This window comes from Gadus morhua, chromosome 23 (assembly GCF_902167405.1).
Source record: "Gadus morhua chromosome 23, gadMor3.0, whole genome shotgun sequence".
Taxonomy (NCBI): domain Eukaryota; kingdom Metazoa; phylum Chordata; class Actinopteri; order Gadiformes; family Gadidae; genus Gadus; species Gadus morhua.
Window position 1 is genome coordinate 17,168,604 of NC_044070.1, and position 27,500 is coordinate 17,196,103.

At 46.7% G+C, this 27,500-nt stretch overlaps 3 protein-coding genes across 4 annotated transcripts in view; all 3 read right to left on the bottom strand.

Annotated features, from left to right (window-relative positions):
- Positions 1-5,061: 5,061 nt before the first annotated feature.
- On the bottom strand, positions 5,062-7,076 carry eif1b (eukaryotic translation initiation factor 1B). Its single transcript, XM_030349516.1, has 4 exons — positions 6,840-7,076; positions 6,083-6,246; positions 5,334-5,435; positions 5,062-5,239 (listed from the first exon to the last, which is right to left on the bottom strand). Exons 1-4 carry the CDS (start codon positions 6,868-6,870, stop codon positions 5,195-5,197), a joined length of 342 nt encoding a protein of 113 aa, XP_030205376.1. The 5' UTR covers positions 6,871-7,076; the 3' UTR covers positions 5,062-5,194.
- A 447-nt stretch (positions 7,077-7,523) lies between these two features.
- Positions 7,524-15,480, bottom strand: zgc:163022 (putative ferric-chelate reductase 1). Of its 2 annotated transcripts, none has more exons than XM_030349568.1 (15): positions 14,899-15,480; positions 14,687-14,826; positions 14,150-14,247; positions 13,584-13,728; positions 11,515-11,721; positions 11,293-11,394; positions 10,711-10,858; positions 10,333-10,440; positions 10,129-10,244; positions 9,633-9,719; positions 9,449-9,540; positions 9,192-9,250; positions 8,937-9,074; positions 8,220-8,245; positions 7,524-8,121 (listed from the first exon to the last, which is right to left on the bottom strand). In XM_030349568.1, exons 1-15 carry the CDS (start codon positions 15,113-15,115, stop codon positions 8,032-8,034), a joined length of 1,773 nt encoding a protein of 590 aa, XP_030205428.1. In that variant the 5' UTR covers positions 15,116-15,480; the 3' UTR covers positions 7,524-8,031. The 2 variants fall into 2 exon arrangements, with proteins under 2 accessions (XP_030205428.1, XP_030205427.1); XM_030349567.1 differs by having other exon boundaries at positions 13,545-13,728.
- A 1,673-nt stretch (positions 15,481-17,153) lies between these two features.
- The window catches only part of LOC115537211 (glycogen debranching enzyme-like), a 24,819-nt gene continuing 14,472 nt past the window's right edge, over positions 17,154-27,500 (bottom strand). The window contains 16 exon segments of the mRNA XM_030348937.1: positions 17,154-17,664; positions 18,076-18,209; positions 18,312-18,399; positions 18,807-18,904; positions 19,289-19,500; positions 19,699-19,811; positions 20,734-20,869; positions 21,316-21,427; positions 21,661-21,886; positions 22,364-22,466; positions 22,907-23,049; positions 23,964-24,097; positions 24,757-24,893; positions 25,078-25,208; positions 25,958-26,092; positions 26,568-26,680. Of these exon segments, the coding sequence (XP_030204797.1) occupies positions 17,547-17,664; positions 18,076-18,209; positions 18,312-18,399; positions 18,807-18,904; positions 19,289-19,500; positions 19,699-19,811; positions 20,734-20,869; positions 21,316-21,427; positions 21,661-21,886; positions 22,364-22,466; positions 22,907-23,049; positions 23,964-24,097; positions 24,757-24,893; positions 25,078-25,208; positions 25,958-26,092; positions 26,568-26,680 (2,133 nt within the window). The 3' untranslated portion in view covers positions 17,154-17,546.

Here is a 27,500-nt window from a genome sequence, read left to right on the forward strand (position 1 = left end):
ACACACACACACACACACACACACACACACACACACACACACACACACACACACACACACACACACACACACACACACACACACACACACACACCAAGCTATTGTTTGTTGTTTTAGAGAGTCAGTATAAATAAAGAATAAATAAGATCAACTATGCAATTTCTGTGAGGAAAAATCATGGGCAGAGATGGCGTAATGGGATTGTGTTTCATTTAATCATTTATTCCCTTGAATTTGAGCGACCAGTGTACAGAAATACTAGATGAATGGTTCAGTAATAAAGATGTTGGGTTTTAAAATACTTATGTCATTTTAAAGCTGGGACTCAGCAGCAGTTTGATGTGTCAAGTTTATTATCGTCCGTCTGATTTATTCTGATGATGGAATGATAAAAAAACAATACATTTGCCCCCTCTGTATTTACAAAAGGGGGTAACGATTTATGAATGTTCTGCTGGGACTGGACTGATAGGGGCTGTCATTAAAGGCTTATTGAAGTCTCCAGGAAGGAGTTTCTAAAGAATAAACCTAGTGTAAAGAAAGACACTGCCTGAATGTTACCTGTATCCTATGGTCTGTATTGATGTCACGTACATTTTATTTGCGGAAATCGTAAATAAAAAAACACGAATCAAATACTTTATCTTTATTAAATAAGTTGGTATTTATCAACGACAGAGCTCCACACGTCCAAACACACCGCCCAGACAGCTCCACACACATACACCGTCCAGACAGAGCTCCACACACACCACCCAGACAGAGCTCCACACAAACCCCAGACAAAGATCCACACACATATATATATATATTTCTTAAAAAAAAAAAAATATCCATACATTTATATTTGTGAGTGGGTGTTTGTGTGTGGCCCAGAAGACACACACACACACACACAGGCACACACGCACACACGCACACACACACACACACACACACACGCACACACACACAGACACACACAAACACACCTCCCTCTGTCTCGCTATATCTCTTTCTCTCTGTCTCACTCTCTCTCTCTCTCTCTCTCTCTCTCTCTCTCTCTCTCTCTCTCTCTCTCTCTCTCTCTCTCTCTCTCTCTCTCTCCTACTCCCACCAGACCACCAGTCTGTTGTGCAGATGGTGTGGGGTGCAGAATGTTCCCTGTTAGATCCTCTAATCTGTTTGGATGAGGGTGGACGGGGTTTAGAGAGAGATTTCAGCAGGAGCTTCAGAGGAGATCCTCACAGACGTCTGGTCAGGACTCAGCTCATGAAGCCAACACAATCATTTGAATATTGGATTGGCATCTCTTTGGCACGCTGCTCTACCCTGTCCGGTCCAAGAAGGACCCACCAGGACCCCCCTTTAGTTGGTGGAAAACTCATAGATGAGCAGAATAAGCATGTGTGTTACGTGTGTGTGTGTGTGTGTGTTTTTCTGTGTGACTATAACTGTGACTGTTTGTCCTTGTGTGTCTTTGTGTGTCTGTCCGTCTATGTGTGTGTGTGTGTGTGTGTGTGTGTGTGTGTGTGTGTGTGTGTGTGTACTTCCTGTGCAGTAACAACAAAACTATATTGAGATGTAATGAAAATATGAAATATTATTCATATTATTTAATTCTTACTTCAGTATAATAATTTTAGTTTCCAATGTTCAAGTTTTAAAAATCCTGTAGGCTAGAACTGTTTTAGAATTATGATAATAAAATGCAGCTAATATAACCAAACAGTTTTCCAGAAGCATCAAGCTGCCTTCATAACATGTAATAAGTTCCTTCAGAGCTTTCCACCAGTTTTCCACCATACAACCATATCTTAAAGTTCTCCACCATACAACCATATCTTAGAGCTTTCCACCATATTACCATATCTTAAAGTTTTCCGCCATGCAACCACATCTTAGCTTTTCACCATATTACCATATTTTAAAGTTTTCCCCAATACAACCATATCTTAAAGTTTTCCACCATACAATACAATTTTAAAGTTTTCCTCCATGCAACCATATCTTAAAGTTTTCCACAGTGCAAACATATTTTAAAGTTCTCCACCATGCAACCATATCTTAAAGTTTTCACCAAACGACAATATCTTAAAGTTTTACAGATCTTAATCTCATCATGCGATGTCCGTAGCTCTAGAGTCTAAGATTACAGTGAAGGTCCACCTCATTCATCTCAGCTCGCCGTTAGTCTGAACAGGGAGCATTAAATATGGAACAGGCTCTTTCTCTCCGGACAAATGACATGAAGTTAGTGTGGCCCTGACTGGGCTAATCAGGGCCACATTAGGAGCCCATTTGGAAGCCATGTCAAACGACCGGTCCATTTGTATCACCAGCTAATGTTAGCTCCCAAAATGGCTAATGAACTGGTAAGACTCCTTAAATACCATTCGTTATGTTCTGCAGCCATTTAGCATCGAGTCGTATCCAACATTCACAGCCGAAGACTCCCTGGCAGAACTTTCCTTCTTTTACACACATACAACTACACATTTGATAACTTTTGCGAATAGTTACTTTACTTTGAGCCTTTGTACTTTGGGTCTTTCTTGTGGGGTGTGCCTTGCTTGGCAGGGTGTAGTTGTACCAATGGAAGGGTAAGAATAATGAAGTTATGGACCAAGGCCTTACCTTGTATGTGTCAAACACGTGTAAAGAAAACGCCCGTTCCCTTTCTGCCATAAAAGCCGTGATATTGCATCAAAATTGGCTTTTCCACCAAAGCATAAATAAGTGGTAAATGTAAAAGGGAGATTAACTTAAATTCTGTTTCCTGTTGTGAATGGCATAATCCATCTTTGTTGTTGCGTTTGAAACATGACATCTTTAGCAGTATTTCCTGCAGAACAGATGTTTGCAAGATGTATGAGGGTTTGATAATGTATCTTTAAACAATCATTTATTTTGCTTAAAGGTATAGTAGGCAATTTGGTGGAACCAGCAAGTAAGCTAGACTTAGAAAAGTGACTCATCTAAAAAATCCCTACAAAGAGTCCTGCACACAGTCCTACACACAGTATACACAGGGACCTACAGAGTCCTACACACAGGGACCTACACACAGTCCTATACGCAGGGACCTACACAGGGTCCTACACACAGGGACCTACACACAGGGACCTAGAGTCATACACATAGTCCTACACACAGGGACCTACACACAGGGTCCTACACACAGGGTCCTGTCTCCTCTGTCCCAGTGAGGGTGAGGTGTCTTTCTGTCTGCTCTGTCCTCTGTGCCAGAGAGGGTGAGGTGTCTTTCTGTCTGCTCTGTCCTCTGTTCCAGTGAGGGCAGAGATGTAAATGAGATCATATTACTGCCATGTTCATCAGATGGCGGCTGCAGCCACTTCCCCGCCCTGATGAATATGCATGTAAATTTGTTAATTAAGTTAATTATTCGGCTGAAAATTCATTTGTCTTGCCCTAAGATTCTCTCCTGCAATAGCTTTTCCCCGTTTCACTCATCAGTCACCATGCCATTCTAAAACAGTCGCTCCCCTTAAAATAAAATAGAATATGAAGAACGAAAAGGTGGAATTGTGTGTTATGGTGTGTGTGTGTGTGTGTGTGTGTGTGTGTGTGAGGGCGTGTGTTAGGGTGTAAGGGTGTGTGTTAGAGTGTAAGTGTGTTAGGGTGTGTTTAAGGGTGTGTTCAGTGTGTGTTAGAGTGTGTGTTCTGGTGTTAATGTGTGTGTTAGGGTGTAAGGGTGAGTTTGGGTGCGTTTTAAAGTGTGTTAGTGTCTTAGGTTGTTTGTTGGGGTGTAAGGGTGGGTTGAGGAGTGTGTTAATGTGTATTAATGTATGCGTTAGGTTTTGTTAGGGTGTTGGGGAGTGTGCAAGTTAGTGTGTAGTGGTGTTTTCAGTATGGAGTGGGCTAATTTGTAGAAACAGTGTAGTGAATGAGACTATTTGGTGTTTTTATGACATTCCAAAATCAGGCTTTTAGGGGTTGTGGTCTTGTTTTGGACGTGGTTGAGATTGTTTAACAGAGCCACTGTGGCTCCCTGGGGTACAAGAACAACTTGTATATGCCTACCAGTGTGGTGCTGCTAAAGGCCTGTTTAAAGTCAAAGGGTATCGCCAATTGACACAAAAGACAGATCTGTCCTCTTCAGGACACCATCTTTCTGATCCGTGTTCTGCGGATCCTAATTAAGAGAATAGCGCCATCTTCTGGGGTTTAGTGAAATTACACAAAACCCAGCCGAATACGTTTGGTAAATTCTGTCTGCTTGAAGAAAAGAAAAAAAAAGCAAATGAGCATAAAACTCGTATATTGCCATGCAGTAATAGATCGGGCAAATACGTGCAGTCATACATAAACGCATAATGTAGGCATAGAACACAACCTGTGACAAGTCACAATATCCCCAAGATGGACCTCAACAAGAAAATGGCTGCTGTAGAGCTTAATATCTATGCAAGTACACTTAGGTTATGAAATACTGTTTGCTCTGTGTTCTACATGCTCCATAGTATATCAGCAGCCCACAGAGATAGGCACACAAAGGCAATGCCCCATATAACAAACCAAGAGTTATCATTTCAGTTTACAAATACTATTTTAGTCTCTCCATTCCCGGTTGTCTTAGTTTTCTCCGAACTGGTCGTCCCGCCCACATAAGGAGGATGTTCAGGCCCGCCTGACGACACATCCGTTCTGATCAGATCTCAGACGTCTGCCCATGTGATCTGATCAGAACGAACAACAGACATTAGGCTTTTCAGTCAAATTTTCTAATTAGAACAAGCAAAGATGCCGAGCTTTTCTCCGGACACATTTTATTGACTTGGTTGATTATAGTGCGGGTTGCTTCTGGCTATGTCTGTTCAGATCAATGCCATATCGCAGAGTATATCGAGTGAAGACACGCACATGTTGAGAAATGTTATGCTGGACATCCGACCAGCAGCCGCTGTCTGACCCAAAAAACAACCCTCTACCAACAACAACAACAACAATTCGCTCCGTCTCATAGACATGGAGAGACTACTAAAGTGGCCCAAGGCACCAAGCGGCCAGCGAGACGGAACCATCTCCTGCAGAGCGAGTGACAAAGGTCTGGAGACGTTGTGCATGTTAAAAACTTTATTGCTTCTTAGAATGTTACACGAGACATGTGGCTAATGGAGGTTGGGGGGATCATGGGGGGTACAAAGGGGGGCAGGAGACGCCGCTCCTTGGCAGCGGCCGAGCCAGCATCTCCTCAGAAGCCGTGGACCTTCAGCTGGTCCTCACGCACGATTCCGATCTGGAGAGGAAGAGGACAACGCTGAGGATTAAGAACGAAGGAACGCCCCCCCGGATCAAAGATCATGTCTAGAGTCAGAGAGGGTTGAACTCACCTCCATCAGGAAGGTGCAGATGTTCTTCCTCTGGTCTCCCTGCAGCTGGATGACCTCGCCGTACTCTGGGTGCTCAATCACCGTCCCATTACAGGCGAACTTCTGCTCAACACAGACAGGAAAACAGACCAGAAACAGTTAAACTACCTTCCAGCTCCGATACGAAACTGCTGTTGTAACAGTGTAATAATCCCCTTTGACAGTGAGAACTCGAGTTGTTCCGATACCATTATTGGAAATTCCTCAGATAGTTACTAAAATACAGTTTCGGCGAATACACGCCTATACCAACAAGTGACTAGCTAATTTCCGGCACAAGCAAAGAAAGAGAAACATGTGCCGTACTATGCTGCGTTAGTTAACGGTCTGAGGTGGAAAGACGAAATTGGAAACACCTAAACTCCGACATTAGTGCGTTCAGGCTTGCAAGTCGGAAAACATGGATGCACACACTTAACAACAAGAATAATAATCCATTATTAAAAAGTATAAATGCAAATGATATAGTTCTGTGTAATGATCTAGAAAAAAGATTGTGTAGATTGCAAGTGTACCGACTATACATTGCTGTCAACATAAGAGAACCATTCAATAAGAACAAGTGCTATCAGTAGTTACAATGCTAGATGCTGCATTGGTATACTATATACTCCAGAACCAGTCCACCAGCGCTATAATAGAACCAGCCCAGACCAGCGCAGTATGATAATAGTACCAATCCAGACCAGCAGTACCAGGGCTATAGTCACCTTCTTGAAGGCCTTCACCAGCTTCTTCTTGTCGTAGTCGATCCCGATCCCTTGCACCGTGGTCAGGGTCTTGCGTCCGTTGCGCTGTTGGATCCGGATGTGGATCTTGTCCTCGGTCCCTGAAGGGACTAGATCGTCCCCCTTGGTTGCATCAGCAAAGGGATCTGTCCAAGATAATGAGACGGAGGGAGGTTTAGACATATAATGAGACCGCAGCTGGTTTAAACAAGACATACCGAGACTAGCTTCAGGTTTTAACAGATAATGATACGGTATCTTCAGGTTTAAACCGACCATTTTAAATAAATGTAATGTTAATGATGCGTTGTTAAGATGCAATGTTAATAATGATATATTATTAATACATGAAATGTAAATAGAGATTATGCAATGTTATTAATGGTTATGCAACGTTAATAAATGGAATGGTGCTTTTAGAAACACGGTTGAGGAATAAAAAGGTTCGGGCTCGGCACCGGAAGTAGCAACATGCTAGTGCTAGCAGTGCTATTTGGCGGAAATACATGCGAGGGCTAGCAGTGTTATGTAGCGGAAATACATGCTATTGCTAGAAGTACTATGTAGCAGAGATAGATGCTAGCGATAGCAGTGCTTTGTAGCGGAAATACATGCTAGTGCTAGCAGTGCTTTGTGACGCTAGTAAAAAAAAAATGCTAGTGCTAACAGACTACGGGATTAGCCTTATGCTACTATACTTGGTACTACGGTCCCAAGTCTTTAAATGTGACGGACTTACCAAAGGATGTGAGATTCTGGATAGCGGACATACGATGTTAGGACGTGGACGTTATGGAGGGAAATACCGCGGCGGATCGAAGCCGTAAAGTGTGTATTTAAAGAGTTTCTGAAGACAATTGAACCCGTGAAGGAACGGCTAGCTCTTTCTCTGGCGGAGTGATCCGTAAGGAGTGATCCGTAAGCAGTGATCTGTACAGGACTTCCGGTCCCTGCACATTCAAAGTAAAAGTCACGGGAAGCAAAACAATACTGCTCTCTGTTTCGTATATATTTTATATTGTAAGTATTTGTGGCTGATTAAATTAATATCTCCCTCTCTCTGTGTGTGTATATATATATATATATATATATATATATATATATATATATATATATATATATATATATATATATATATATATATATATATATATATAAATAAATATAAATAGAGATATATATTTATATTTATATCCATATCTATATCTTTATCTATATAATTTCTATATTTATATCCAGGGCATTTTCCTGCTAAATGCGGACTGGGCTTTTGTATAGGGCCCCCAAAGACACAAGGAGGCACCAACGCTTCTATTTCAGCCTTTTTTGGATGTTTCTAAAATATAAAAAAATGATGTCTCATTTTCACGCGTATTCTTAATTATAATGCGGGTTGTATTTTGGGTAATAACTAGACGGGAGGTTAAAATTGTCTGCAGCTCTCGTTACCTCAAACGGCGCAACGCAGAGTACTGCCTTTATTTAACACACACACAGACAATATAAATATCAAACCGTTTGGTTCCCATATTACTAAAAATACATATGCACAGAATGCATGACAATAACTGGTTGGCAAATGTTTTCGTCTTGAAATACCAAAATATCCAAACAATGTTTACAAAAAGAATTAATCCTGTACGCAGCTATGCTTCCGACAGGGTCTTTGTTATTCACTCACACGCACACAAGGCACGCGCGCGCACACACACACACGCACAAGCACACTCAGACAGAGACACGCAAGCTATGTACACATATTAAGGGAGGGTTCCTCTATGTTAAGGAAGTTTCGGCTTCAAATGAAAATAAAAAAATCCTCATTAATGCATAAAAATGTGCTTCAGGTGTAGCTAGCTCTGATGTGCTGGCTGCGTTAATTAAAATAACTCCTCTTTACAAACATCCAGATAGTCCTCGCCCTCGGTTCTTCACCTCTCTGATATTCCAACCAGCAGTGTCACCAGAAAGGCCAAGTTCCCCAAGAAGAACACGACCAGCAGGCTCAATGGGAGGGTTTGCTGCAGAGGAGGGAGCCAGAGTTATGGATTTACATTGAGACTTTTTAGCCACTCATTTGAGCTATCTTTTTTACAACGGTCCAGTAAAAGTGGCTCACCGCTTTTGGTCCATCAATGTCAAATCCTAATTAAAAACAGATGGAAAAAGATATTGGTAAGCAATGCAATGTTGACGCATTTTGAGCAGAATAGAACAATATTGCCTGGTAAGGCTTCCCTTAATGGATTATGTTACACTTTCTAGTGGATTTGTTATTGTTATTATTAAATACTCATGTACAATTGAGGATAAATATAAGCTGAGCTGATCCTCCATGTGAAAGTGCAGCAGAGTAGATCCTACCGCAGAGCTACTGAGGTGGGGCTAGCAGAGAAGTTGTATTATATATATATATGTATATATACATATATATATTATATATACATATATATAGCGTCACAGAGGCCTGTAGTGCTGTTACAATGTGTGGACTTAGCAGTAGGACACGTTGTTATACTAGCTTGAGGGTGAACTCTGTGTCAACTGTTGCATCAGTGTGTGGGCTGTTGATTCTGGAGCCTGATCGGTAATGTCTGTGTTGCGATTGTTATGGCTGTAACTGAGCGGACACAACCTTCACCGGAAAGAAACAAGGGGAGGTGGTCTAGGAAGTGGCCCAGCGTCTCATAATCGGTCTAGACACACACACACAGACACCAGCACATGCAAGCACACACATACAAACACACAGACACACACGCACGCCCCTGGAAGTGTTCCTTTAGCTCGCCGGGGCCCTCCCGTACACTTCCAGGAGACCGGGGCAGCAGGTCACCTGGTTGTCGGCAGCGGCTGTACAGCTCGTAGCTCAGGTAGAGGGCCGCCTCCCAGCCCACGAAGCCCCCCATCACCTTCACCAGCGCCTGGTCCTCAGAGCGGTCGAACATCAGCAGGCCGGTGAAGATGGCCGCCACTGCTCAGGGACACGCAGGGTCGTTATCGAGGTGAATGGGTTTAGGACTATTGATTTAGACAGTGTTGGGTTCATTTGATGAGCTGGTAAGCAGCTCAAACAACTCCAGGGTCTTACCTGCGAGGACTTTCATAACGAGTGCATTGAGCATGTGGAGCCAGTTGAACACGTATCGCCTGTTGAAGAGAGGGAGGTGACATGAGAGGCTGTGGGTCCCCCTCCGATACTTAACTCTTTTACTTCTGTCACTCTTTCTAGTCACCATAGCTTGTTTCAACCAAATGAGACCCACAGTGGTACCAAAAGGGGATTCATGCCTACTCCTTTACAGTCTACCAACACACACATACAGCAACAAGTGGTCTACTACGTACATGTGATGATCTGGTCCACATCGGAACAGCGCCCCTAGTGGCTGGATGATTGCGAGGATGGTAACGAGGCATCCTAAGACAGGATGCGCTCCCTGTGAGGAACCATGATACTGGTCATTAGTGAGGGCTGATGGGGTCATGTGATCTATTGGCTCTAGAAGACCAATAAAACCGGACTACTCACTCCACTCCAGCCCCTGACATAGGAGAAGATCACGATGAAGGCAATCAGGGTAAGTATCACGGTGAGGCTCATCAGAGAGACATGGGCCTGGAGAATTCATCAAAGCAGACACATGTGAGTCAGGACGTGTGGACACACACCGGTGTACACACTTTAATGCAGTATTCCATACAACACGAGATATGAATAAGACCTGTCATCGAGGTAGACCCCCCCCTACAGGACAGAGCTCAGCTCATCAGGTAGACCCCCCCCCCCCCTACAGGACAGAGCTCAGCTTATCAGGTAGACCCCCCTCCCTACAGGACAGTGCGTGTCAGAGTTTGAGTGTTTACTACTTTTCAGACTGCATCTTGGGGAATGAAAAGTGTTGAATATTTTTTTTTTGGACAATTCTCTCTAGCTTCTATCTCTTTGTCTCTGGACTGGTCAAAGACCCATTAAGACCAGTAGATCTGATCACCCCGCTTGGGAAGGAAACCATCGTTATCCTCACCAGAAACCAGACCGCTTTGCCGAAGGGACTGTGAGACTTGGCCAGACCTTTGAGGTATCTGGCAACCATCATACCAAGAGACGCCGTGGTCATCCACGCAATCAGCATGAGAGCCCCTGAGACAGGAAACACAGGCTGAACACCTCCTTCTTCACAGTCCGACGTTCTACCCTCTCAACAAGGCGGCGTCCCCCTAGCACTCACCGTGTGCCCTGATGCTCCGAGGTGACCCGGCCGTGCCCACCTGCTTATACTCTGAGATGGTCAGCTTCTCACTGCTGCTGAACCGCCCGCTGTGATAGCCGATCTCACCTGGGGAGGAGAAGCAAAGTCACTTTTTGGAAAATGAGGGTTAAATAATAAATTATCATAATAATAAGACAAGTTTTTATTTCAGAATGCCTTTCAAAAACTTTCAAGCTCACCTTACATCTAAGCAAATTAGAATTTAAAAACAGGCAAACATAGTATAAACAAACACCTACAAATAAACATTGCAACATATTCATTGAATTGGGTGGTGGTTGGAGTTAAGGAGGGATAGGCCAGTCGGAAACGGTGAGTTTTGATGCTGGTAGTCACCATCGGTGGAGGATCCGTAGGCGAACAACAGGTAGTAAGGCGCGTCAAAGCCAGTCTGGCCCTCCTGAGTGGAGATGGGATTGATGGAGGTGAAGGAGCAGCTGATCACCCCGTCCTGAAGGGAGCCCAGCACCCTGGACACGTTTCCCTGACGGAGTCAAACACAGAAGCCACAGGTCAGACCTGGACGCTGTTTGGATGCTTCATGGCGTACAAACCGGTTCCCTAAGCGTTACTCAAACGCACTGTTCAATTATAATGTAGGATCTTTGCTTCCCATTGATCTGCCTGCACTGCAGTCTTCTACTGCTGGCCGATTAAGTACTTTGTAACTTGCATGTTAATTAGGCGCAAATCAATTTTGCTTCCTGATTCTGCTTCATGGTGATTCTGCTGCAGGAAGTTCCTCATTTTTCAATCATTTACATCCTGATGGGAAGGGGAGAGTCAGAGACAATGGCCTGCTCCTTTGGGTTTGACCTGTTGGCTAACCAAACGATTGGATTATTATATGAATGTGTCCAGAGACAGTCTGACCTCACACAGAAGACGTCAGACAGGTGCTACAGATGGAAGCCGTACCAGATCAAGGGTCTTTGGTTTCTGGCGTCCCGTTGAATAGGCATGCTGCACCCGGACCAGGCCCCGCGCGTCCAGGCCACAGATATAGATGTCATCATTTCCCTTTACAGAGAATAAAACAACAAAGAAGGTGCAATGGTGCAGCAGCCGAGTTTGAAAAAGAAGTGACTCCGATGACAGAATGGTTGCATTACTCATTGCTCAATACTCATCAATCATTACCATCTTCTGGTCCTGAGAGAAGCCAAAGGAGACGTATCCTGGGCCACGACCCTTCAGCTCAAAGTGGGCCTCAGCCTCCGCCTCAGCCTTAAGACCGCTGACCGAGGCCGACATGAAGTGGCACCCCGTGTCCACAGCCGGGTCGCAGTTCAGGGGCTCGCTGAAGCAGACTTTGGTACGGCCGCATCCAGCGCTAGAGATGCTCAGCTACAGGGTACAGTTCATCGTGTTGGTGACAGCTAGGGATGCACCGAAATGAAAATTCTTGGCCGAAACCGAAACCGAATATACTGAAACATAGAGCTGGGTTTTCGATTCAAATTTCAAGAATCGATTCGATTACGATTTTTAAGTTTCAGAATCGATTTTTTCCAGATTTTCTCAGATTCCATCCGATTCGATCCGATTTTGATCTGATTTCCGATTCGATCTGATTTTGATTTGATCCGGGGGTTAATGTTATTAAAAATGAAAGATGTATTTGAACCGTTTCCTTCACTTCATGACTGTGTAGAGAAGCAACATATTAAAACTAGTATTATATCAATATTAAACAGCAAATCTTACAAGTATTGGTAGTTACTGATGGCTGGAAGACTGATGAAAACGTTAAGGGTCAATCTACCTTCAAGAAAGATAATTCAGGACAATAAATGGAGGACATCATTGAGGTGACTATATCTGCAACAGTGGATTCCTACTGGGACACTAACCAGTGCATTATTATTATGCTTGAAAATAATTAAGAATTCACCAAAAAGCGGTTGCTACCAAAAGCATTTTTATTTTAAAACTGCTCACACTTAATAAACTGAGAAGTACTGAAACTGGAAGTATAAAATGTAAACGTTGAGCATTTTTCTTTAAAGTGCGAACATAAGAACAGAACATTTTAAACTGTAAAAGCACTGAATGGCGTCTATATGAGCATGTTCAAATCTGTTCTAAAACCACACTCAAGATTTGTTTTCAAGAATATGCAGCACCCTAAGTGTTCAGGGGAATCCCATGAATATATAAAATATAAATTTGTAACTTATAAAATTAAAAAAAATAATATATATATATTTTTTTTAATTAAAAAAATCGATCTTTGGACGTACGAATCGATAATGGGTCATTAATATGCGAATCGATTAAAAATCGGAAAATCGATTTTTTCAACACAGCTCTACTGAAACAGTTGGCCGAAGGCCGAAATCGAATACCGAATGTGTCTTTTTATGTTTTGTTCTTTACAATATACCTTTAAATAAATGAGTAAAGCTTTTTTTTTTTTTTTTTTTAATAAATAAATAAAAATGTTCGGCGTATTATGTTCGGCCTTTTTACTCCTTCGGCCGAAACCGAACATTATGTTTTGGGCCATTTTCGGCCGAACATGTTCGGTGGTCGAATATTCGGTGCATCCCTAGTGACAGCGCTAGTGATGCTGAGCCACAGGGGACAGCTCATCGTGTTGGTGACAGCTCACACAGCGCTAGTGATGCTAAGCTACAGGGAACAGCTCATCGTGTTGGTGACAGCGCTAGTGATGCTAAGCTACAGGGAACAGCTCATCGTGTTGGTGACAGCGCTAGTGATGCTAAGCTACAGGGAACAGCTCATCGTGTTGGTGACTGCGCTAGTGATGCTAAGCTACAGGGAACAGCTCATCATGTTGGTGAAAGCGCTAGTGACGCTAAGCTACAGGGAACAGCTCATCATGTTGGTGACAGCGCTGGTGACACTAAGCTATGTCAAATATTTATACCCCTAAATGGTCAAACCTTTCATATAGATTCAGTAAGGCAAGTAAGTGTGTTAGAAATACTAAAGCATCCCCTAACACAGAGTTCTCAATGCAACACCACTCAAAGGTTGAGAAGGGGGGGGAGAAAGCATTGTTCTGGGTTGTTCATGTTCAAAATCTGTCTCTCTTCCATTATATTCTGCTTTATCCTTTTGAAGCTCGCATTCTTACCTGCAGCACCTTTAACGTCAAATAAAAGGGTATTTAAATAGAAAGGGCCCGGAGAGGAGCCTTAGACCTGAGCAGGGGAAACCGGGAGGTCAGACGAGGAGCTCACCGTGGAAGGAGTAGAGGATCCAGAGGAGATGGAGGCCGTGGTGACCTCGGCGGTGGGCGTGATGTTGGGGGACGCCCCGCTGTAGATCAGTATGGGACTCCTCACGCTCACCCAAAACCTGGAATAGCTCTCCACAAAGGTGGCACTACAGGAAGAGGAAAACGTTCAACGTAAGTGATTGGATTTTGTCATATCAGGGATCCAAGATGTCAGTTTGCACACTAGTACCCCTCATGGCCTGAGACTGAATGAACTAGAAGAGGATAAGATTCTCTTGGTATTCCACAAAGCGGGAGAAGTTTGAGAACAAGTGGGTCTTGAAGACGTCTACAAAACGAGACATTTTGTCCAATATATTTCTGAAAAAGTTTGACATACAATGTAGGCAGTCAGCAGCGGAATCAATAAGCAAAGCCGATGACCGCCTGTGTTTGCTGCAGCCTAGTTCTACTTTAATGAGCGATCCTTATCACCCAGGCGATGTTGTGTAATGAACCCTATGGACACTGTTGTAAAAGCACAGAATGCAACAGAACGTACAACAGAACTATAAATGTAAACAGCACCGGAACTCAATGTCTTTGGGGTTCTCGGACACGGCCGCGGTCCATGTGGCCGAGATGAGGTTCTTATCTGATGACGAGGTGTGAGACACTGCCGAGTTCTGGAAGGATGGACAGGTGGACAAGACTTTTTAGATATGGTTTGTGTTATGTTATACCCCAGTTATAAAACCTAAGATACGCTGTTATTCAATTCAGAGTGGCTGGGATCTTTAAGCCTGGAATGTCCAAATTACAACCGTTACATTTTAGGACAATTTGAACACATTTTGAGATTGATTTGGGGGATGATCAAAATCACTGAACCATTGTACAAATTTGTAGTACGATGGGATGATATGATGATGCTGTTGTGTTTCCTTACGAATTATACTACACTAATATTAATTATATCATTAACTATTACAGTATTATTAATGATACCATACTACAAACTATATTCCATTTGAACACATACTGCATTTGCAACGCATAGAATGGTATTTGACAACACTTTTCAACTTGATAGAATTAAAGGGTTGATAGACCAAATGGACTCACAGGTGACTTTAAGCCACAGGAGAGGGTCTGAGCGGCTCCACCTGCCACCGTGAAGGACCCCAGGGGGGTCTCCCCACCCACCTCTCGGGCCTGTAACAGGAAACCCTTGAACGGGGTCGCACCTGTGCTCTGCAGCTGGACTGAAACGACACCGATATGAAAGGCACGTCTTTACGTGAAAGTCCAATGTAACTTTCCCTGTTTGCTCTTACCTGTGATCGTGTCGCCATCTTGATAAGTTGTGTTGCTACTGGTAACGTAAAAGGGAGACGGACCGGTTTCGGGAGACCCCGTGTGACTTGGTGCCATATTGCTGCACGCAGGAGCGACCATCCCTGAGCTGTAGCCCCGGACCCCGGGCAGTAGACATAAAAGGAGGCCGAGGCGCACCAGAGGAACCAGCGGCACCAGAGGACCCAGACGCGCCATGCTTCAAAACCAAAAACAAGATCACCGTCTATCCGTTATCGCGTAAAGACGCACAGCTCCTTCAGTCGGTTCCGGCGGACTACTGGCTCTCTGCGATGACCGGGCCACAGGTAGGTGACGCCTTGGTTAGTGGTGGGAGTGTCCAGAGAGCGCAGAGTACAACGGGGTTATTCAACGGCAGCTCCTGGCCACCGATGTACTGTAAGCGAGTTGGCGAGCTGTTTCTTAGCTCATGGTGTGTCTGCAGGGCTCTCAAGTCTCACGCATTCGGCGTGAGACACACGCAATTCAACCCAAGCACAGGCTCTCACGCCACACTTCGTATTTCTCACGCAGAGAAATTACCAGGATAGCGCCCAACCAATTTGGGCCGCTATTTAACAGTGGAACAGGTAGGAATGAAATAAGTTTCCCGTACGTAGGGTAACCAGACGCCCTCTTTTTGAGACACTGTGTGGCGTAATTTCAAATGTGTGGCGTAATTTCAAAATCTTGAAAATTTCGCCACATATTAAAGCCCCATACATGTTCACATTGCATTTGCGAAGTGTTCAATAATGCTTACTATACATTAGTCACCATGTCTGTGTACACATTTGTATGCAGTCACATGTTAATACCCCCCCCCCGCTGAACTCAGTTCAAAACTTGAGAGCCCTGTGTCTGTGTTCAACAGTCGCAAGTACCCTCGGGGATCAGGTCAACAGACCAGGCTGTGTGTCAGACCATCAGGCTGTGTGTTAGGACTCCGGACACTAGGCTGCAGGGGTCAGAAGAGAGGCTCTACTTTCAGTTAAAGAACGCACTTTGTGGTGCGGATGTATTTATCAGAGAATAAAAGATCAGGCGAACTAATCAGAACTGAAAGAGTTCTGTATCTTCAATACACAATAATGGAAGTTAAGATATAATGAATATTGACGCATGTGTGGCTTTAGCAGGAGTCGATGGGGATCAGATGATCTTGGGTTCCACGGAAAGCTCCCGTTATCAACCTTTTTCTTTTTTTTTTTCTTCTTACTGCCACGACCTCTCCACGCCGTCTGGACTTTATACCATAAGCAGGCAAACCCATAAACCTATAACCTGTATTATATGATATACTATTTATACATGAACTATAAACTATAAGGCGGTAATTAGTTTGCACAACCATTCCCTGGCTTGTTTAGGTCTTGTTTGCAACATATTAAGCATCGTCGTAAACCGTTGCTCAGCGCCAATTCATTAAGTTTTTATTTACAACGATAACAACAGGCACCATGTGAGTATGTCCCCTGTTATTACTTCTTAGGATTGGCTTTAGCAGAAAGGACAGATGGAGAGTAATCCACAATCAACTCTGATTCTCACCATTTCCTTTTTGCATCCATGGAAGGACTATAATAAAAAGTGTCATATAATAAAAATAGATATAGTCTGTACATTATTAATAGCTGTTCTCTGTGTGTTCCTTAATAAGTCTGACTGACTAGTATGACTTCCTATTCCAATGTGTGACTTTAAAGCCACTCATGATCCTTGATCCTTGACCGCAACTTGTTGTCCTTAGTCCTTTGACTGCAGTCACTCTTTACGACCTCCTCCTGCCCCTGGGCCCTGCCAACCAGGGGCCCCAGTCAGGATAAGGGAGGGGCCCCAGTCAGAATAAGGGAGGGGCCCCGGCCTCACAATCCTAACAGCAGAAACATGTGTTGCCTTTGTACTTTGATTATATTTATCTTAAAATGAAAATAATATTAATCATCAAAATAGTAATTGGGTATGAATGACGTGTGTGCAAAATACATTTACATCAACACAGAATAAACAACCATGACCATTATTAATATTATCATGACCGGCTCCAGACCCTGAAGCCAGCCCCACTTTAAAATGTGGTACAGATTCAGCAGGATTATCAGACTAATGCTTCCTTCACATTCAACAACAACAATACCCTTAAAATGTGCTTAATAAGAGGGTTAGCCTTAAAATAATATGACATCACCGTCTTTACATGTAGTAAGACAGGTCAGAGAGAAGTCCAGTCCAGACGAAACATACAGACCACATGTTTATTGAAGTATCACCACTATGCGGACTGGAATTCATTGTGTATTCTATATATATATATATATTATAAATATTAAATTATAATAATTATAAGACACTGAGTCAACAACACACAGCAATATGCAATTCCAAAGCTCTTCCTTGCATTGGTCTTGATTCTCAAGGCGATGTCTTTGAGAGGATGCTGGTTCTTCTCCATCGTGGACCGTAGGGGGTGACCCACTGGATCCGTCTCGTTGGGGAGTCCCATGCTCAACAGGTTCAATGGAACCAGACCTTCCTCCACCAGGAGCATCCCTACGGATCATGAGGTAACCAAGGGAGTGAGCCCTTGTCCTGGGGGAGGCGGGGAGTCGTCTCCTGGGGCGCGGAGGACTCACAGGTCGTAGAGGACCTCCAGGATTGTGGCGAGGGACCAGGCCTGGGACTCACAGCTGAAGGGGCAGTACTGGCCGTTCTCATTGGTCAGCTCTGGGAGCCCCTTCCATGAAGACCTTCAGAGAGAGAGAGGGATTGGTCACGACACGAGAGACTAGAGACCGACGAAGGAGACCGCACCAAGAGGTCAACACCTGGGCTGCTTCTGTCTGGAACATTTTACACCTCCCCAAGCATTATGCAATCAGCACCTTCTAAGATACTATAAAGGGTGACGACAAAAACACCCTGAAGCAAGCAGCCGCCATGTCTTCAAGCCAGGTTATAATCTGCGTTGTTTCTGATCAAACACGCCTTGTTTCTAACTTCACGTCCTCTCATTGTATCTGCAGACCAAACTCAACAGGAGAGCGATTCCCTGGCTAGAGCGAGTCTGTTACACAGACGTAAGGTAACTTGTAGTTCTGGCTGTTAAAAAGCGGAGCAGTGAGAGAGGGTGAACATGATGAGGAATGGATTAATATTACCTCTCCAGGTGGACACTATGTCGCGACAGGACGTTCTTCACCATGTGAACGGTGTTCTCATACGTCTCTTGGCCCATCTTCTTGGCGAAATAGAGTTTGGCACGTAAGAAGTAACCCACAGGCCACACCCATTCCTGGAAAAGAAATACGAACAACGGAGTACAATGACCCGATCATCAATCCAGCTCCCACCACAAACATCTCCGTCGACTAAGGCGACCAGCGGCTTCACTCACCGGACCCTGGTGGTAGTTGAAGCCCCTAGCGAGGTTAAAGTTGTCGTTATCCAGCTCATTGTCGTAGACGCCGCAGTACACCATATCACTGCAACCAAGGGGAACATTCAGGAGGACTTATATATACATAAAGGGGACATATTATACCACCAGGTGTGAGTGGTGTGAGTGTTATTAGCCGTTACAAGCCGTTTTGAAAAAATAACTTTTCTGACAAAAAAAGCGGGAATGTCCACCTATATGTATGACTGATACATCCCCAGTCTACCAGCCTACCCAGTTGACTGTAGCAAACGTTGCTCATCTTTCCGTCATACATCTAGGTGGACACGCCCACTTGTGATCAGAAGAGGCAGATTGTAACGGCTAATCACACTCAGACCTGGTGGTATAATATACGTGTGACCTCACAGGCATGTGTGACATCCCAGGCAGGTCAGGGGACGTCGACACCTTCTGTACGAGGGGTCAGCGTAAAGCAGGAGGACCACCTACTCTGGGTCCAGGGTCTTCATGCCCAGCGGCCCCAGCAACTTCTCCTCCGCCACGCCCAGAGCCTCCCACGCCTTCTCCACGGTGAACAGCTCTGGAGCCTACACACACACACACACACACACACACACACACACACACACACACACACACACACACACACACACACACACACACACACACACTCGCACGAATGCCCGCACACACACACACACACACACATGATTTTAGGTGGGAGTAATGCTATGACAGTGGACAGACTTGCAACCGTACACATACCGCACATCTGAAGACACGAAGACACTGAGAACCCTTAGTTATTATCTATACTATAGGAAACAGTAATAGTAGCAAATGGTAGCAAATAGTTACACACACAGACACACAGACACACACACACACAGACACACACACACACACACACACACACACACACACACACACACACACACACACACACACACACACACACACACACCACCTACCACCACCATGGCGATGGTGAAGTTGGGCCTCAGCTGGTAGTCACACCAGGGGCTGGAGGCCCCACAGCTGTCCTTGTAGATGCCCCTCTTGTGGACCAGGTGAGGGTGGGCGTCGCCGGGGCTGAGGGGGTCCGGGGACACGTAGAAGAGCCGCTCAAAGTTCTCCTGGATCTTGCGGTCCCACTCGGCGTACGGCACCGACAGGTCGCGGCCTGGGGACAGACGGCGGGACGCTGGATTCACGGCGCTAGATGCGTTTCTCCTCGCCTCAGGGGTTTCCCCTCGCTCGGGAATTTTTCCCATATTTGAATTTAATATATTTGGTTACAGCGCTACACAGTATGCATTGTAACAGCCGTGCACTTCTTCACACCCCTTTCCCACTGCAACGGGCGCAGCAGGTGTCCTACCTTCCCTACGGATGGTGACGGTGGCGTAGGGGAACAGCCCTTCTCCATGGAGCGTCACCAGCCAGCGCAGTGTGGACTTACACAGGCCCACCATCTCTACCGCCGAGCCGTCCCTGTGCCACAAATTAGGGTCTGGTTCAGTGACTCTCTAGACAACATGAGGGTTTGGTTCAGTGTCTCTCTAGACAACATGAGGGTTTGGTTCAGTGTCTCTCTAGACAACATGAGGGTTTGGTTCAGTGTCTCTCTAGACAACATGAGGTTTGGTTCAGTGTCTCTCTAGACAACATAAGGGTTTGGTTCAGTGTCTCTCTAGACAACATGAGGGTTTGGGTTCAGTGTCTCTCTAGACAACATGAGGGTTTGGGTTCAGTGTCTCTCTAGACAACATGAGGGTTTGGGTTCAGTGTCTCTCTAGACAACATGAGGGTTTAGGTTCAGTGTCTCTCGACAACATGAGGGTTTGGTTCAGTGTCTCTCTAGACAACATGAGGGTCTGGTTCAGTGTCTCTCTAGACAACATGAGAGTTTGGGTTCAGTGTCTCTCTAGACAACATGAGGGTTTGGTTTAGTGTCTCTCTAGACAACATGAGGGTTTGGGTTCAGTGTCTCTCGAGACAACATGAGGGTTTGGGTTCAGTGTCTCTCTAGACAACATGAGGGTTTGGGTTCAGTGTCTCTCTAGACAACATGAGGTTTGGGTTCAGTGTCTCTCTAGACAACATGAGGGTTTGGGGTTCAGTGTCTCTCGAGACAACATGAGGGTTTGGGTTCAGTGTCTCTCTAGACAACATGAGGGTTTGGGTTCAGTGTCTCTCTAGACAACATGAGGGCTTGGGTTCAGTGTCTCTCTAGACAACATGAGGGTTTGGGTTCAGTGTCTCTCTAGACAACATGAGGGTTTGGGTTCAGTGTCTTTCTAGACAACATCAGGGTTTGGTTCAGTGTCTCTCTAGACAACATGAGGGTTTGGTTCAGTGTCTCTTTAGACAACATGAGGGTTTGGTTCAGAGGCTCTCTAGACAACATTCCCACCTGGGCGTGGCCGGGACCCCCTTGTTGCGGGCCTTCTCGCTCTCGCCCATCTTGTCCATCCAGGTGCCGCAGTTGTAGCGGTTTCCCCCGGAGACGAAGCCGGTGTCCTGGTCCACACCGGCCTCCACGTGGAACCCTGCGGAGGGCGGCACACTGCGGTGAACCACCAGAACCAATCAGAAGGCTCCGCTCGACGGAGCTGCTTCGGTATCGCTGGAGCAGGCCGGGGTGGAGCTAACAGAGGGCCTTTGTTCTTCAGGTAACCCGATACAGAGGACTTTCATCTAGCTGCACGGCCTGCCCTATCCCATGGGCCTAATGACAACGCACTGTCTCTGCAGGGCTCTGAGCCGCGAGCAGTACCCTACCGGGAAGAGCTAAAGAGAAGACGCTAAAGTGAATACTCTACACAGTGAATACTCTACACAGTGAATACTTTACAGTGAATAATCTACAGTGAATACTCGACAGTGAATACTCTACACATTGATTACTCTACAGTGGACCCTCTACAGTGAACACTCTGCAGTGAACACTCTACAGTGAACCCTCTACAGTGCAGCGGAGCTGCGGGGGCCGTACCCTGGCTGCTCATGTTGCGGTCGGTCTGCGGCCCGGCGTCGTGCTCCAGGAACTGGATGCCCTGCATGTGTCGCTGCAGCGCCTCATGGACCACGTTGTGCAGGGGCTGGTCCTGCAAGAAGACCACCCCGGGTCAGAGACCCCCCCGGATCAGACCGTTAGTGTGTGTGTGTGTGTGTGTGTGTGTGCATGTGTGTGTGTGTGTGTTTTTCTGTGTGTCATGTGTGTTTGTCAGTATGTGTGTATCAGGAGTGTGTGAATGTGTGTGAATGTGTGTGTGCATGCATGCATGAGTGAGAACATGCATGTGTGCGTGTGTGTGTGTGTGTGTCTCAGGGTCCGTACCCAGGCCCCGGCGGGCTGGGGCTGGGACGTGTTGGTGGGGTACATCCTGGACACCGGGCAGCGCAGGATGTCGGTGCCGCGGGGCACCAGGGTGCAGTAGTCCTGGACGCACTGCAGCCACCACCACACCGCGTCCCGGGAGTTGTAGCGCGCGGCCGCGCCCTGGCCCAGCAGGTTGGGGATCAGCCCGTAGCGCAGGGTCCCCGCGAAGGCCAGGATCATGTTCCTGGGGGGAGACGCTGCAGCTCATGGGACCACCCATGTCATGTCTGACCATGCAACACAGCTCATTGGAGTCAGCACTCGCCGTCACTACATCTGGTTTACACAGTTTTACAGGAGTCTTTACAATGTTTTACAGGAGTCTTTACACTGTTTTACAGGAGTCTTTACAATGTTTTAAAGGAGACTTTACAATGTTTTGCACGATTCTTTACATTGTTTTACAGGAGTCTTTACAATGTTTTACAGGAGTCTTTTCAATGTTTTACGGGAGTCTTTACAAGGTTTTACAGGAGTCAGTCCCTGACTCACAAGCTGGGCAGAAAGCACGAGAACGACGCGAGAGAAATGAATAGCAGCAGAATATCCTGATCAGTATAAATACGTTCATAGCATCGATGCCTCCTGATTGGCTCTGCCAGGCACCTCCCAAGGGGGTCTCCGTCCTATCAGAGGCTGCCGTTGCCATGGGGACCCTCACCTTGCCTCCAGGTGTCGGCCAGTTAGCAGCAGGAGGCCCCTGAGGGAGATGAAGGTGTCCCGGCCCCAGCAGCGGAAAACCCCGGAGGAGAAGTGGGGGAGGCCTGCGAGGGGCAACAACACCGTGATGAGGTCATTCCCATAGACCCCCACATAACGCTCACCCTCTGAGGAGGTCATCCCCACAGACCCAAACAGACCCCCACATAATGCTCACTCGCCGACAACATGGTGACACAGTTTAGGTGTTAAATGGAGATAAGAGTCTCCTACAGGCGTTAAGGTATATGAAGGACTTAGTAAGAAAACCCCCAGTACAGCTCCTTGTAAGTGAAGGGATTGCGAATCGAATCCTATTCCTATTATTGTTTAAAAGTGAGTCCCGTTAAGTTTCCGTTGGGTTGGACTGGGTCTGTGGGTAAGGTTACTATGACGACACATCAAAGAAGATAACGGTCTACAGGACATGAACTTCTGGCTGATGGTCGGCGCTGGGGTCCACTAGACAGCGGACCGGGCATACGGGCGGTACAACAGAACCCACCTGCTGCCAGGGAGACGCAGCGCTGCGGCACGTCGGCGACGCCCGGCGACAGGGGGGGGAGGGCCTCGAAGAGCCCCGCCCCGCACATCTGGACCGAGCCTAGCGCCAGCTGCTTCACCAGGCTGGAGCCGCTCTGCACGAAGCTGCAGACACAAAGCAGACCCCCTCAGACCCACTGAGACGCACTCAGACCCACAAAGACCCCCTCAGACCTATGAGACCCACTGAGACCCACTTAGACCCATGGGACCCACTTAGACCCACCCAGACACACTCAGACCAACTGAGAACCCCCTAAGACCGACTCGGACCCACTGAGACCCACTGAAACCCACTCAGACCCACTCTGACCCATGAGACCCACTTGGACCCACTCAGACCCACTTGGACCCACTCAGACCCACTCAGACCCACTCAGACCCACTCAGACCCACTCAGACCCACTCAGACCCACAAAGACCCACTAAGACACACTGAGACCCCGTGAGACCCACTCAGACCCACTAAGACACACTGAGACCCCGTGAGACCCACTCAGACCCACTGAGACCCACTCAGACCCACCAAGACCAACTCAAACCCACTGAGACCCACTCAGACCCACTGAGACCCACTCAGACCCACTCAGACCCACTGAGACCCACTCAGACCCACAAAGACCCACTAAGACACACTGAGACCCCGTGAGACCCACTCAGACCCACTGAGACCCACTCAGACCCACCAAGACCAACTCAAACCCACTGAGACCCACTGAGACCCACTGAGACCCACTCAGACCCACTGAGACCCACTGAGACCCACTGAGACCCACTCAGACCCACTCAGACCCACTCACCCGATCCACACCCATCACAGACCTAAGAAGGACCTCATGAAGGGACTACGGTGGGGTCCACTAAAGGGCTCGCCCCCGGGTCCTAATGGGTTCTGTCTTGATGAGGAAGATCGACCGATTCTTTCTGCCAATGCTTCTTTTAATGAACTAGTTTTTTAAGCTGCAGCCTGTCCTGAACCAAGAGCAGCCAGTCCTCAGAGAAGGCGCCGCACCACTGACCGGGACATCTGGCGGAAGACGTGGTCCAGGGCGGTGGTGTAGGCCCCCAGCACGATGGCGTCGAAGTAGCAGGGCACCAGGTAGCGCGGGGCGTGCCTCAGGTAGTCGAACATGGCCTGGAACCAGCGGCCCACCTGAGGAACCAGGGCAAAGGGCGTCAGAGAACCTCCACACGCATGTCCTCTGGAGCAGAGGGGGTTAGAGAACATCCACACACATCTCCTCTGGAGCAGAGGGCATGAGAGAACCTCCACACGCATCTCCTCTGGAGGCTCCAGGGGTTAGAGAACCTCCACATCTACTCTGGAGGACATCTCCTGGGATAACGTAATTGAGGGCCTTTAAACAGTGAGGAAGCTTCTGATGGAGGGAACTCCAGGGGTACTGACAGTTGGTAAGTGTAAGGCCAACTTTAAGTCTTTGTCAAACATCCCGGTGCCAGAGTAGGTCCCACTGGGCCCTTAGAGGACCAGTCGCCCTGGGAGTGTCCCTCCTCTTCCTCACAATGAGAGGTGAAACCCGAGCACTTTCTGTCTCCACCTAATGATAGAGGCGTTAGCAGCATGGCTGGGGGGCAACAACAAAAAACAATGCTTAAGACTCATTCTACTGGTTGGTTATGTAAAGCTCTCTAGGTGAGAGTGCACCCGTTTTGTTGTATTGTAACTAAACCTTTGCATGTTCCCCCTATGCGGGTGAAGTGTAAATCTCCGAGACATAATGGATGCAGGGGATGGCGTGCTACATACTGCTCTCCAGCCTATATCCCTGTCATGCACTGTGAGCAGAAGACCTCCTGAAGAGTGCCCTCCTGGGCCAGCAGTCTGTTGGCCACGTAGTCCATGAGCCAGTCGCCCTGCCTCAGGTGGTCGCACAGGGGATGGCCCAGGTCGTTCTTCGGCCGGACGTCCGCCATCACCGACACGATCCCTGAAGTACAAACAGGACCCTCAAACCCTCACTTCACCACTTCATCACCACATGATCCCTGGAGAACAAACAGATCCCTCAAACATTCACTTCATCACTTTATCAATTCATCACAACACGATTCCTAGAGAACACAGGTCCCTCAGCCGGAGAACCGGGTCGGGTGTAGGGGAGTTTTGCGTACCTTGCAAGCCACCATACTTAAGAGGCACCCAGGACGGCACGTTGTAGCAACCGCCCCCTTCAGCCCTCTCCTCGGCGTCACAGCGGTACAGCAGCACGTTCATGTCAGCCAGTGTCAGCGTGGACATGATCCTGACACACAGGGACACAGTCATTACCCTTCATAGGGGTTATCGGCTCTACACCAGTCACACTCATTACCTTTCATAGGGGTTATCATAGTGGCTCTACACCAGTCACACTCATTACCATTCATAGGGGCTATCATAGTGACATCAGTCTCACTCATTACCCTTCATAGGGGTTATCATAGTGACATCAGTCTCACTCATTACCCTTCATAGGGGTTATCACAGTGGCTCTACACCAGTCTCACTCATTACCCTTCATAGGGGTTATCATAATGGCTCTACACCAGTCACACTCATTACCTTTCATAGGGGTTATCGGCTCTACACCAGTCACACTCATTACCCTTCATAGGGGTTATCATAGTGGCTCTACACCAGTCTCACTCATTACCCTTCATAGGGGCTATCGTAGTGACATCAGTCTCACTCATTACCCTTCATAGGGGTTATGATAGTGACATCAGTCTCACTCATTACCCTTCATAGGGGTTATCATAGTGACATCAGTCTCACTCATTACCCTTCATAGGGGTTATCATAGTGGCTCTATCAGTCACAGTAGTACTGAAAATATGGATCCAAATAGTCACATAATATCTACTCCATTTCATACCCCCCTCCCACACACACACACACACACACACACACACACACACACACACACACACACACACACACACACACACACACACACACACACACACACACACACACACACACACACAGTGTCTCCAGGGTGTGTCGGCGTACTTGCTGAGCGGCGTGTTGAGCACCACCGGGGGGCTCTCGTCCACCAGGGCCCCCGTCCTGTATAGGGGGCTGAACTGGGCCAGGTGGCCCCTGAGGGCCCCCACCATGTCCTGGGAGCCCGGGTCCAGACTCACCCTACATGGAGGAACATCAGATTCTGACTTCTACTCTCAAAATGTACAAACGTTTCCCAAAGTCAATTCATGCATTTCTTGGGCTTTCCCTTTGCAAAATATACACAGAATATAAAATATTACAAAATGTAAAATATTAGTAATTGGATCTTTTGAGTAAGCAGTCTAGATTTCATAGCCATTACATTGGTTGTAGGAAGAAAGCAGAACCTCTCGTGTGCTGAAACATTGAATATGAATGCCACTAATATCAGCAGAGAACGGAGCAGAGCAGGTTAAGGAGGGATATTGAAAAACCTGTTCCTCAAAACCACGTGCCACGATGACAGCAGCTACCGAACACAAACGCCCATGTACACACGCGTAATGCAAAGACATACTGCTGCTAAGCTACCACGCTAGGCACCTCAACCAATCAGGAAGCAACATTCCACACCTCTGTTTGGAGACGCACAAAGAAGAGTTAATTGATCCACCTGAAGACGATGACGCTGCCGGGACTGAGCTTCTCAAACACGATCTCCTGAGCGAACTCTGGGCTGCCCTGATCCGAGGCGTCTGCCAGCCGCACCACTGCGCTGTCTTTGAGCTGGGAAACAGCGACACACACGTCTTAATACACTACAGTGATACACACGTCTTAATACACTACAGTGATACACACGTCTTAATACACTACAGCGATACACACGTCTTAATACACTACAGTGATACACACGTACATCAGATGCATTGCTACAATACAGTAATACAACCATACATATAAATCCACTAAAGTGATACACACTTTACCTGTGTGTACCTGTATGTGTATACCTGTGTGTACCTGTATGTGTGCACCTGTATGTGACTACCTGAGTGTACCTGTATGTGTGTACCTGTGTGTACCTGTATGCAGGGCCGTCGGACTGCGGGGACAAAGGGGACAGTTGTGGGGGGGCCCAAGGCAGAGGGGGGGCCCATGACCAAAAAAAAAAAAAAAAAATTTTTTTAATCTCACCGTTTTTTTTTTTCTTTATCTCCCCCCGTCAACAATCGCTTCTTCCCCCCCCCCCCCCCCCCGTCAACAACCTGGCACAGGGGGTCCAGCAGTACCTATAGTATAGGGGCCCAGGATTTGGTGCTACGGCCCTGCCTGTATGTGTGTACCTGTATGCATGTACCTGTGTGTACCTGTATGTGTGTACCTGTATGTGTGTACCTGTGTGTACCTGTATGTGTGTACCTGTGTGTACCTGTATGCGTGTACCTGTTTGTAGCTGTATGTGTGTACCTGTGTGTACCTGAATGTTTGTACCTGTGTGTACCTGTACGTGTATACCTGTGTGTACCTGTATGTGTGCACCTGTATGTGACTACCTGAGTGTACCTGTGTGTACCTGTACGTGTATACCTGTGTGTACCTGTAT

Excerpts from the sequence above, each read along its gene's own strand:
- eif1b (XM_030349516.1), bottom strand. The coding sequence starts at position 6,870 with ATGTCCGCTATCCAGAATCTCACATCCTTTG. Across the intron at positions 6,247-6,839 it reads CCAGAATCTCACATCCTTTG|ATCCCTTTGCTGATGCAACC; the intron begins GTAAGTCCGTCA and ends TATCTTGGACAG. Across the intron at positions 5,436-6,082 it reads TGGTGAAGGCCTTCAAGAAG|AAGTTCGCCTGTAATGGGAC; the intron begins GTGACTATAGCC and ends TGTGTTGAGCAG.
- zgc:163022 (XM_030349567.1), bottom strand. The coding sequence starts at position 15,115 with ATGGCGCGTCTGGGTCCTCTGGTGCCGCTGGTTCCTCTGGTGCGCCTC. Across the intron at positions 14,248-14,686 it reads CCTGTGGCTTAAAGTCACCT|AACTCGGCAGTGTCTCACAC; the intron begins GTGAGTCCATTT and ends CCATCCTTCCAG. Across the intron at positions 13,729-14,149 it reads CCCAAAGACATTGAGTTCCG|TGCCACCTTTGTGGAGAGCT; the intron begins GTGCTGTTTACA and ends CTCTTCCTGTAG.